The sequence below is a fragment of the Sylvia atricapilla genome, chromosome 2 (assembly GCF_009819655.1).
Source record: "Sylvia atricapilla isolate bSylAtr1 chromosome 2, bSylAtr1.pri, whole genome shotgun sequence".
NCBI classification, from domain to species: domain Eukaryota; kingdom Metazoa; phylum Chordata; class Aves; order Passeriformes; family Sylviidae; genus Sylvia; species Sylvia atricapilla.
The window spans coordinates 84,305,131-84,317,815 of NC_089141.1; the positions used below are offsets into that span (position 1 = coordinate 84,305,131).

A 12,685-nucleotide genomic window follows, 5' to 3' on the forward strand; every position below is an offset into this window, starting at 1 on the left:
GGAGTCCAACAAGATAGTATTCACACTCAATACACTGATTTTCTAGCTTAAATAGTAAAATATATATTTTCTTGAATGACTACTAATTCTGTGTTCTGAGAAGATGCCACAGGAAATATAAGTGAGGTTAACATCATGGGTTCCCTGCAATTCCAATGTCCAGAAGACAGAAAATTAGATGAATAGTCTGAAATACTGCACATCTATGCCAATATTAGAGCACAACCTGGTAAATGTATTCTACAAGGTGGTTTGTTAAAGCATTAGGATTCCACTTGAAAACTGAAATTCCAGTCAGCAAGTTGTACCTTATAGAATCATTTTATTAATAGTCAATGTCACATTAGGATGACTACTCAGTAACTTAAAAGGAGAGGGCAACCAGCTACAGGCTAACTATAGAGTTCAAAGCAGTGATAGGGAGGAAGGGGAAGGAAAAAACCCCAACACTACAAACAAAAAACGCATTGCACCTCCCCCCAAAAAAGTAAACCACTAGTCCTTTTGAAAATATTCAAAGTAACACTACGAAGCAGCATTGCAGCAGAGTCTGGAGCACAAGTCCTGTGAGGAGCAGCTGAGAGAGCTGGGGGTGTTTAGCCTGAGAAAAGGAGGCTCAATATGTCTCTCTCCAAATGTCTGAAAGGAGGAAAGAAGGTTGGAGCCAGGTGAGGGTCAGTCTCTTCTACCATGTATCAGTGGAAAGGACAAGAGGAAATGGCCTTTAAGTTGCATTAGAGGAGGTTCAGATTAGATAATAGAAATATTTTCTTCACTGAAAGAGTAGTGAGGCACTGGAGTAATGTCCAGGGAGGTGATGGAGTCACCACCTCTAGAGGTTTCCAAGAGGCAACTGTATGTGGCACTTGGGGATAGGGATGCTGGGTTGATGGTTGGACTAGCTGGGGATAGGGATGCTGGGTTGATGGTTGGACTAGCTGACCTTGAAGTTCTCTTCTAACATTGATGATTCTGTGAAGCAGTTACACACAAAAAACAGCGAGCCTCATATTTTAAAAAATTATATATGTATCGTAGTGAGGTTGGGGTGAGTTTTGGTTTTTGGTGGTTTTTTCTTTTCCCCAGTATAAAATACATACTTGTCTTTTCCTGCAGCTTTTGTCTTTTAAAGGTCAACATTTGTAATCCATTTATACTTGAAGCAAACCTGAAGCCCTTTCTAAAAATATCCATTCAAAATTCCTATGGCAGAACAGCCATAAATTATACACTTTCAAGGGCTTTCTCAAAGTAATTAGTGTGCATATGTTCTTTGAAAACCATATCTGATTTGTGTCAATCATACCTATAGGGAGGACTCTGAAGCTTAGTCAAAAAAGAAATGGTTGTGATGATGATGGACACCAGCATCACTTTAATGTTGCAAATAGAATGTCTTTTTCAGATGTGTTTTGACTGGTTCATAAAGAAACTTAATATAACTGTCAATTTTAATAATTAAATCTCTGCTTGGAACAGCAGTGTACATACCAAAACAGCAAGTGGATTTCATTAATTATGTAAAAACCTGAGGGAACAGAAATTCAATACTTTTTATGTTTACAATGTAGGCTGTTTTGAGCATTTAGCGCATTAGTATTTTAGAGGTCCATCCCTTTATTTAAAAAAAACCCCAACCAATCAAAACCAAACATACCTTCAACACTGTTAAGTAATTTGTTTTTAGGAAGAACATCTTTCAATCTACTTTCCTTCTCAAGGATTTTCTACTGAAGGAAATGTACATATTTTCTTATTGCAAAGCATGAGATCCTAGATTACTATTAAGAGATTTAGTGTTTTGGCTGGAAAACTTTTGCTTGGAAAGAAAAAGCTTCAGTACAAGAGCTGTCACTAAAGTAAGTATTAGAATGTTCCAATTTACACATCCCTGTTCTCCAGGTGTGGTTTAGAACAAGCACCATCTATTTTACTGTTCAATATCCAGCAGGAATCTGCCAGCCAGGTCTTGCATAAAATAGGCACAAATGTTACTTTCTGCTCAGTGAAGTGAGCTCAGTTCTCACTTTCAGTTAAGAGATCCGTGACAGTGTTATCCCTGACAATATTCTCAGATCTCAAAAATTAAATATTTAAAGACTTAATGAAAGCTAATTGCTGAACTGCAGAAAACTCAAATTCAGTTCAGCAAAACATTCAGCGTGGAAAAATAAACTACAGGAAAAAGTCAGTGCTCTGTCAGTGTAATAGATGTGCCATTTATTCAGTCAGAGCTGTGGTCAGTATTTCCATTAAAAAACTTAATCACAAATTTATTATGGGAGTTACTAAGCAGTTACCTCAAACTGACTTGGCAGACAAAATTTCCTTTAAATTCAAAGAGCTCTTCTAATACTTAGAGAAAAAGTAGCTGTTGCATCTTTTCACAGACACAAAATCACTATCAAAAGTGTATTTTTTACTCTTAATTCCCACCAACAGATTCATTTCCCCACCAGGTAGGTCTTCCTAATGCTTGGTCCATTTTCCCTTTTCTGGGTTTCAATCTGCCAGTCACAGCATTATTTTTGACTGCCTCAGTAAGCAGCCTTGAAATATCAGGAAACTTCACTGCTCTACTAGACCAGCACTTGCCAAATTCTGCAGCTGCTGCTCAAGTTACACAGGCAAACAAAAACAAGTCCCCAATAATTTGAAATTACAACATCTGTAAATCTAATTAGTCACTGACTTCAGAAAGGTAAAATACTGTAATTTTGAGGACACTGCAGCAATAGGAGCTAAAAGTCATAATAAACTTTGAAATGGCTTACAATGATAGCTGAATAGATAGCATCACTCAAACTTACAGACTTCTTTTGAGGAAGCAATAGAATGCAAGATGTTTTCTTTCTTTTAAAACTAAAATGCACTTCAATAAATAAAAATAACAAAACAAATAAGGAAAAACTGAAAATCTCCAAATTAAATGACCAAAAAAAACCAAACCAACAAACAACAACAACAACAAAAAAAAATCCCAAACAAATCAAACAAAAAATCCCACAAAACCTCCACAAAAAACACACAACAACAAAACCCTCCAGAACAAAGAAAACCAAACAAAAAAACCCAAAAAAACCACACTCCCCCCCCCAAAAAAAACCCAAGATAAATCCCCACAAACAAAAGAAACCCCAAACCAAACAAAACAAGACCCTGAAAAACCTCACTTCTTCCACCCAAAAAAACCAAAACATACAATCCTCTACAGCTAAGACTATTCTTAACACAGCAGGTTAAGAATAATGGTAGTTATGTCCTGGCTACAATTTTCCAGGGCACATTATTTTCCCATCTTTTACACAGAAAATTAGTACTTTCTCATTCCTCTAGTTCCCTTTAGCATTAAGGCAACAGGTATAAAAAATGTGGTTTTTTTCAAGTGTTTTTTCAAGAAAAAATATTTTGCCTTTAATCCAAGGAAGTATGGCAGTTAAGTTCCTCCACACATGCACCTTGGGAAGCTAACCAGGGAAGTCTTTTAAAGAATAGCAATCAACTGAGAGAGTAATTTGACATCTCAAACAACAACCTTGAGTTTCATAGGTCAGACTAGTTTGGAACAACATAGTCACAAGGGAACTACTTATCTTCACTGTTGTGCTAAGCCAAGGTGAAGACTTAGCCTTTGATTATGTACCAAGGTATACAAGTTGACTAATTGGATTCAGTTCAGGATAGCAAAAAGGTCTCCTTGACAAGAAAAACATCCAGTCAAATAGATTCAAAGAAACTTTGTTCTACCAAGCTATAGATATTGGCCTAAAAAAACCCACAGAAGGTGTGTGAAGTAAGAAGAAAAGGAATCCACTAACATAGCAATACTTCACTAGACATTAAATAAACCATGTATTTTATAAATCTTGAATTACTATGTTGGCGAGACAGTAGCCATCAAAGCAGCAAATGAGTCCCAATAAAACTAAAGGATGACTAACGTCTACAGTGCTAACTCAATTACCCTTAATTAATCTGACCAGGGTTGAAAAGTAGTCACCTTTAGTCCTCCAACAAATCTCAGCTATTCATATTTTGAAAGCATGCATCCCTTTTCTTTTTTGTTGCATTTTAAGATTTTTTAAATAGGTCAACCTGGAATCTTAGTACAGTGACTTTTTTCAAGCCCCAAAGCTACATCTTAAAAACATTTCCCTTCAGAGTCCCCAGCTTTCAGGTCTAGGGACATCCTTATACGCTCCAGCAAGATTTCTGGTATGGACAACGAAGGGACCAAGGCCACAGGGCACAACACACTGTACAACATACCATGCTGTGCAACTGCTCTGTAATTAGAAACAGACTAACCAAATACAAATAGGACCAAATTGGCTTCTTTTAAATCCTCTGCATCAGAGAAGCACTGGTTTCACATTGCATTTTTCAAAAAGGCTCCAGATTAAATGAAAAAAAAAATTAAAGCAAGACAAAATCTATCATAGTAAAAGAATCAGAGGGAAGACAGTAATGATCACTGTTTCAGCTGAACTCCAAATGTACTACACCATTTCACTTTGAGTTATAATAACAGCCCCAAATTCTACCTTAAAGCATTCTTGGCACAAGCAACTTAATATATGAGACCAACGGCAAGTAATTACTAACCTTTCTACATTGACTGGTTTGTCAAATTTAAAGAGAATATAATCTCCAGCAACTGGTGTGACAGCCCAGAAAAAATCTTCCCCTACGTAGGTTTTTTCTAGCGTATGTCCCTGGTAGACTTTTAAAGATGTCGAAACCTCTGCAGGTGGATTCACGTGGATTTTATGCAGTAATGGTTTCAGGAAGTCTTTATCCTAATTGAAAGACAGACAAACATCATACTGGTCAGAAAACCTTGTTTATTATGTTTCTTTCCCAAGTGGTTACACTTAAAACAAACATTGGCATAAAATGGAAAATGAATGCATTATTCATTTTGGGTGCATCAGATCTTGTACTGCTTAGTAATATGGACATACCATGAAAGTAAAAAAATTAGAAAAAAAATCCCCTAGCAAAAATCCACATAAATAAGTTGGACTAGCACTTCTACTTTATAGTAATACCAGTCTGTAACAGATTTAATTTCAGCTGGAGCAATATACATCATGCTTGAAAATGCAAGACAACAAGAAAAAGCCTGTTTTCTCCATTGCCACAATGTTTTTTATTTAATCAGCCTGCTCTGTAAAGGAAGGGAAATATTGTCTACTAACTGTGAGTTTCTGGATCTTCCCTGCTAGAGAAGAGTGGAGGCCAACATGCTGGAAAAGAGAAGGCCTGAAGCGTATTCGTAGGTTAGATTTCTGTCGATCACAATGTTTCTGAAATGGTGGGGGGAAAAGGCAAGGGTGGGATAAAAAAACAAAAACAAAACAACACATTAGTAAAAACCAACACAAGGTAAGAACCTAGGCCTATGTATCCAGTTTTTCTTGTTTGCATTCCAGAAATCTACCAAGACTGCTGTGCAAAGTTAATACTGTTCAAGGTCCTTGCACAGAACCTGTTTATTCAGGAAGGGTGTTTCTTGAGAAATGAAGGGCCAAAATATGAAGTTTATTCCCCATTTTGAACTTTCTCCAAGACTGCTATCCAAGCAGTGACATTCTGCAGAGCCCCATGGGTGGTTGCATGTATACGTTTATTTTAGGTCTGTTACACATAGAATCTAACTAGACTTTTGCTTTTTATCCTTACTGCATCCATCTCCAAAATCTGAAGCAATAACAGCTATGATGCCCCTGAGAACTGTCCCTCTAAAGCTCTTTTTGAGATAAAAACCTTGGCAGGAAGACTCCTCCAGAACATGCAGTAACTATAATGTACACTATGCTAGCTTTCAGCTCACAAAATCAACTCATTCATCATCATGAAAACATTTTAGAAGCTTTATAATAAAAACACACTTACAGCATCTTTCTCAGGGTTACACACTTTTACCCAGAGGATATGGTCCAGGAGCCAATCAATAGGTTTCTCCTTGTAAAACATAAATATGAACTCTACAATAAGAGTGATATCTGGAGACTGGAACATTTTACCTGTGGGTGACATTAAGAATAACTGGAGTTACTTTAGATTAGAGATAATATTGTCTTTTGAAATCAATGTGATAGCAGATGATAACATTTGTGCCAAGACAAGAAATGTTAGCACTGAACAACTTAAAATTTCAATGTTATTGGAAGTTCCATACCTTTCAACTAAATAAAACAACTATTCAAACAAGAACTTGTTGTCATATATCTTGGTACTATCAAAATATTCAAGGTATATTCAATGTACTACAACACAGCCTCCTTAAGAATAGAAATTGTCAGCTCAAAAAATTAGGAGAAAGAAGATTTATGAATTGGTATATATTATTCTCCATGTCACATGTAAGTTCCAGCACCCGAGACAAGGAGCATTGCAAGTGTTATCTGCCCAGTCACACAATTTCAGCTTCTGCAGGTACAAAAAGCAGAGATGCAGCACCTACCACTAACTTCAGAACCTTCTGGGCAGGAAATCAAAAGGAAGGAAAAAAGCTACCAGAACATACCCAGAGACAATACAACTCAAAAAGAGACATCCCACAGTGGCCAGAAGGGGGTTTTTTCTGCAGTGCATAGGCCATCAGCAGGACTTCTGGGTGGCACTGTGCAAAAGGATTCTTGGGAATCCTACAAACTGTGAAGCTTCAACAAGGCATTTACAAAAGAAGGAAACTTACTGTAGATGAAGAAAATCTATTTAATATCAACATGAGCAATCACCTCCATGGTTGTGGAATACACTTCTCTGGCAGTAGAGGTGTCTGAAGAGAAAGGTGGCCAATACATGGAGCTATTGTGTCAATCTGAATGCAGCACTTGAAAAAGGGGCCTTGTATGAAAACACTGCCCAGGAGCAACAGAACTGGGAGTGGGACAGTCCAAGGCTGAAGATAAACTGACAAGTGCTTGTACCAGGGACTGCACTGAAGCACTGGAAAGGCTGCTGAGGGGAATGCTTAAGGCACAATCCCTGGAGGTATTTAAAAGACATGTAGATGTGGCACTTGGGGACATGGTTTAGTGGTAGATTTGGGAGTGCTGAGTTAGTGGTTTGACTTGATGATCTTTGAGGTCTTCTCCAACCAAAATGATTCCACGACCACGTGCCAGCTAAAATCCCAAAGGCAGTTCCAGATTTCAAGGCAGATTCAGAAAACATCTCTAAGTTTGCAGATGAAGCTGAAGTCTTTGCTAGGTTACAATGGAGAAGGTAAGGAAAAAAGACACCATGTGACAATGAATCTCTCAGGAAGACACCGGCTGAAGTGATTCAGTTCTGCACGTGTTGCTGAGATGTGGGCAGTGCTGGAGATAACAGGGATGGGCTCTTGGGGCATGTGTGCATCATCAGATCAGAGTCCAACTTTTCCAGTGCAAGTCTTCTGTCTCTCCACATACTGGAGTGCTATACAACACACTAACACACAGCACTCAGGCACAGGAAATGTTTTAAGGGGTTTTTTCCACTTGTGAAGAGGGAAAATGTTTTGAGGGATGGGAAATGTTTTGAGGGTTTTTTTCCACTTGTGAAGAGGCTTCTAAATAACAAAATCCACTAGAGGTAGAATATTTTCACCTACTCTTAGGAAAACTCTTAGCTGGAGTAGACATTAAGAAGAAATCACTGGAAGAGCCTTGCCCTTTTCAGAAAGCAGGTCTGATGCAGTCTCTTTTCTTTATGACTTGCGTGAAATTGGATAAGAACAAAGCCAATGAATACTCAAAGCAAAGAATACTCAATGGAAACTCTGAGAGGAGTTTGGAGGTGTCTGAGTTATCACATCATTATGCCATGTAACAAATACGGAAGAAGCATCTAACTAAAGCACCAATTATTTCACCTGTTAGAATGATGCTATACTCATAGTAGACCATTTCCATATTGAGGTGGAAAAGTGTTGGGGGTTAGGTTTTGTTCCTTTTTACTCTAAAGAATTTTTTTCCCATAAGTTACCAAGGAGACTAAATGTCGTACTTAAGACTATTTAACAAAACAAAGGGGTGGTCGAAGCTCAGAGGGGGGTGGGGGTTTGAGGCAGGTAAAGGGCAGAGCTTCAGGTAGCCGGGTTTGCTGTTTTTCGGCGTTAGGGGAGAAGGCACAGCTGGGTTGGTGCTCCTGCTGGAGGAGTTCACTGCAGTCCAGTCTTGGGAAATCTACCATCATCTCCTCACCTTGGAGTTCTGAGCTCCTCTGCCGCCCTGCGAGAGCTGGGCCAGCCTTGCCCTGCCGTGGTGGTTCCATCAGCGCTGCTCATCTGCTACAGCGTGACCCTGCATCCCTCTGCCCTGCTGAGATCCTGCCCCTGGCCTGCCAGGACATCCTGCCACTCCAGCCACCAGCCCGAGACTTCTCCACTGCTCCCAGCTTGGTGCTCTGAGGATCCTGCAGAGACACCGAGACCAAACTGCCCTGGGTTTTTGTGAAGCAAAGTCCTCGAAGTTCCTGGTACTTTTTTTTTGTTATCAATGCTGTAGTTGTTTTTGTGTTTGTTTGTTTTTTGTTTGCTTTGTTATAGATACTAATAAAGAACTGCTATTTCTATTTCCAAAGTCTTTTGTCTGAAAAAATTATAATTGGAAAAAGGGTGGTGGTGGTGATGGTTTACAATCTCCATTCCAAGGGAAGCTCCAGCTTTCCCTGGCAGATACCTGTCTTCCCAAAACCAAGACAAAGCATAAATGTGCTAAAACATGTATTGATTTGATATTGCTATATCAAAGTTGTCCCTTACAGAAACTTTTCATCCAGCCTTTTACAAAGCAAAATGTCATCATTTTAAGTAGCTGCTGCAATGAGGTCCTCAAATAGGTATCGCCACATGAAAAATACTCTGTAAGTAAAACTTGAAACTCCCACTACACAAGGGACAACTCCTACTAAGCTAGGGACAAATGCAAATTTTATTCTTAAAAGACATAAGAAAGATGTTATAATTTTTATTAGTACATTGTTAGCATTTACACGCTATATTGTTGCATTGTTTAATGTTATTTGTGAAAGTAAATATTTAAAAATGGGTAGGAAACAATGATATGATTAGTTAAATGTTGTGTAAAATACTCATGCAGAATAACAGCTTTCAGCTTGTCACACTTCCAACTAAACAGACCCCGATTTTCCTGGTGATTCATCTCCGCCTACTGTTTTCAATGACATTGGGCAGGAGAAGAAAAAAAATATAGTAAGCCCTAATAAAACACCAGCTAAAAAAATGGGACTAATCAGATGTTTCTGGGATTTTTATGGGACTGAAACCATCATTTCTAGGTGATACCTGCTGAGGCAGTCTGTCAGTCACATCTGTTTCCATAGGAAGTGCACCTTTCCATGTAGTGTCAGAGAGATGCACAATACGATGAGAGTCAGAAGACAGAAATACCCCAACAATATTGCCCTAAACTCAATGCAAGTAGACTGAAGAGACAGTTTATCCTCTTCCAGGATCTATACACAGCCATGATGCTCTAGAATCCTTTTTTTCTTCTACCCAAGGACAGAGCAGAAGAATCACGCTGACTTTTTTTCCTTTGACTAGCTCATCTTCTGAACAAAGGATTATCATCTTTACTTGTCCTCACTCACAGACTATGTAACTTAGAACTTGGCATGAAGGTACAGGATCCTACAATTCAGTAAACTGAGAACAACACTGAAGGTAAGAGTAGAAATTTACTCTTATCCCTAATTTAAATAATCCTATTTTTTTATATAAAATAGAAACAGGATTATCAATGAATTATTTACCTCCATATGGCAAACTTGCCTAGGCTCAGAGGCAGTTTCCTCTAGGTGGCACTCCACTGTGCACCATACAGTCAACTACCCCAGACTTGGGCAATAATCCAATTGCCATGGTGATGTCTACTGGGCACACCAGGGAAAAAACAAACTAGCAAACAAAACCCAACCAACCACAAACAAACCAATCAACCAACCAAGCCACCCTGATACATCCAATTGCAGCTAGTCAGAATAAGGGAGATAAACCAGCTGTACCTGCACTGGCATCTTTAGACCCAAGTGGCCTCTCTGTATTACACTGTGTAGCACCATGGAAGTGTTCAACAGTGGAGACAAACTCTTCTCATGTTAATTCCTAAAGAACACTGGAGGAAAGACCAGGAAACATCCTGGTCCCAAGACAAGCCCTTGTCTTCCTTCAGTAACCAAGGACAGACATCCACATACCACTTTCTGAAATGCCGTCACCACCTTCCACACACAGCTTGGCACAGTTTGGCCCCAGTCCCTCGACTCTCTATGTAACATTGCCTCACTCATCTGTCATTTCTGTCTTAGGACACCACTGGCACAGCAGTGTGGATTCTGCCGTGGATCCATGTTCCCTTTTTTTCCATCAGAACAGTCTTCTTTACAGCAGCTCAAAACCAGAGCTCTGCAGTGAAGTCTCTGGTAAAACAGGTCTTCAAAGCTCTGGATCCCTGACGGGCCACACCTAGTCCTTGTAATGGAAACCAGCCCAGTAAAACACCTACTGCACAGATCCAACAGCCAGCTCCTCTGAAACCAAATCAACCAAGCCCTTGCCTAGCTATTCCTAAGCAAGAGCAGTAGCTGGGCTTCCACAGAGCACAGACACAGCACAAAAACAGGTGCCAGCATTTGCTGAGATCCTTCTGTCCTGCAGCTCCCATACTAGGAGCATATGAGGAAGGGGTTGTGAACTACAGAACCATTGAGACACCATCCAAATCCAACCTACAGGTTGCCCACTGGCCATTCCCAATGTGCAGTCAAAAATCATGAAGCCAAAGACACCTAAGCAAAACACTGCAACGAACACATCCTGCTTCAGACCGCAAACTCTGTGGAAGAATTGAAGCAATGGCTCATCTTGCACCATGTTCATGCACTTGGTACAGTATATGGGAACAGACATAAACTTCAGACACTGTGCTGACAAAACTTCAGAGCTTTTGGATTCTGGGTGCATACAACCTACCATTGTAAAAAAACTTCAAAATTTGAAAGAATTAAGAGATAAAGATTGCTCCATAAAACCCTTGAGATACAAAATGTAGAGTTTCTCCAAATTATTTGTCTATATTGATAAAAATTATGATCAAGACTGAAAAAACACCTAAACTGTGGAACTCTCTCTGATTTACTGTGCCCCAACAAGACTTCTATTCATTTTTCAGTCCTTTTAAAGGCCATCCTTAGTGAATTATTCTGGTCCTCTCAGTATTTTGCTGATAAATACAAGGCATACACAGAATGAAACACTTTGTTTTCTAGTTCTCTGAACTGCAAATATCTAAATAATCCATTTTAATTCTTCCACATGAGCATCACCAATATTGAGTCTACACCAACAATAATTTTACACCTGCAAGCACATATTCTAGCTATAGCTGATGTTTTCAATGCTTTCCCTGTTAATGATATGCAAATTGCTGGCACTAAAACCAGAATCTCTTTGAAGTTATTTAAAGCTCAAATGTTTGACTTGATCTGCTCTTTCCCAAACTTCAACTATGTGCACAGCTTGAGCAAAACTGCAATCAGAACAACTTAAAATAATCAGAACAACACGCCCTATAACATCAGGGCACAATAAGGCTCAGAGGAACTGTATAAGACAACCAAAAGGCCATTTCAGGCCACTCCAATAAATGTTTGTGACAGCTGGCATTATAGCTAGAGTGCAATGATTGTAGTTCCTCTGGAAAACACTTCAGTACACAGCCAGTTGGAAGACAAATCTTTATTCCTCATAAAAAGCTAGTAGGACTTTCCTACATTAGGTCACAGGGCTCCCAGTGCAAATAAGAATCCAGAAGAGTAAAAGATACATCTCCTTCCACAGAGCTTCTTAAGGAAACAGCATACATCTCACCCATTATTTATTAGATACTTGACAGCACTTAAGACTATGCTTTCAGGATTAAAAAAAACCAAAGGAAGCAACGTCTGTTCCGTGGCAGAGGTGACAGAATTCTATAATCCTGCTGTCAGCCTAAATAGCTACATTTGCCATTTCCTCATGTAGCACTTGCATAAATTAGATTTTCAGTTCAGAAATACACTATGACAAAAAATCCCACGTTTTTACCTTGCAAACTTGCAAGCTAATCAGGGTTTCCAACAGCTAACAGTGAATCAGCCACGTCTCTCTTTTTGAGAGATTATTTCTAAATCAGTAGCATCTAGACAACAGTTGCCCAGAGAAGCTGTGGATGGTCCATCCCTGGAAGTGTTCAAAGCCAGGCTGGATGGAACTCTGAGCAAGCTGGTCTAGTGGAAGGTATCCCTACCCTTGGCAGGGGGGGTTGGAACTGGATGGATCTTTAAGGTCCTTTCCAAACCAGGCCATTCTATGATTCTGTGAACTGAGTGCTCTACATTCTTTCTTAGACATCTACACATAAAACTCATCCCCAGGTACAAACTACTGTTACTCTACCCAAAGGTATCTGCATTACCAAATTACTGCAGTATCAGTCTGCATCAAGATCCATAAAGGGATAGCAGAGATGAGGAAAATCTACATTACTTGCATAAAATTTCCAAACAATATATGGTTATAGCACACAAATATGTATCAGACCCAAAAGTTTTAGTTGCTCTTATGAATACTGATTTTTCTCTCAAAACTTAAAAACAGGATAAGTAGCTATATTGAAAGAAGAAAAGG

At 39.1% G+C, this 12,685-nt stretch overlaps 2 protein-coding genes across 5 annotated transcripts in view; one reads left to right on the forward strand and one right to left on the reverse strand.

The window, feature by feature from the left end:
* The window catches only part of UNC50 (unc-50 inner nuclear membrane RNA binding protein), a 29,256-nt gene extending 22,142 nt beyond the window's left edge, over window positions 1-7,114 (forward strand). Inside the window, exon 7 of one of the 2 annotated variants that reach the window (XR_010742977.1) lies at window positions 5,065-6,219. Coding sequence is in view for 1 of the 2 variants with exons in the window: in XM_066313616.1 (XP_066169713.1) it covers window positions 6,433-6,602 (170 nt within the window). In the remaining variant the exon portion in view is untranslated. Of the gene's footprint in view, window positions 1-5,064; window positions 6,220-6,432 lie in introns of those variants that run through there. The other variant, XM_066313616.1, reaches the window with a different exon arrangement.
* Window positions 1-12,685, reverse strand: part of MGAT4A (alpha-1,3-mannosyl-glycoprotein 4-beta-N-acetylglucosaminyltransferase A) — a 78,767-nt gene that overhangs the window by 17,110 nt on the left and 48,972 nt on the right. For all 3 annotated transcript variants that reach the window (XM_066313613.1, XM_066313614.1, XM_066313615.1), the window contains 3 exons: window positions 5,899-6,029; window positions 5,202-5,309; window positions 4,606-4,799 (listed from right to left, as the gene is read on the reverse strand). In XM_066313613.1, coding sequence (XP_066169710.1) covers window positions 4,606-4,799; window positions 5,202-5,309; window positions 5,899-6,029 — 433 coding nt within the window. The remainder of the gene's footprint in view (window positions 1-4,605; window positions 4,800-5,201; window positions 5,310-5,898; window positions 6,030-12,685) is intronic.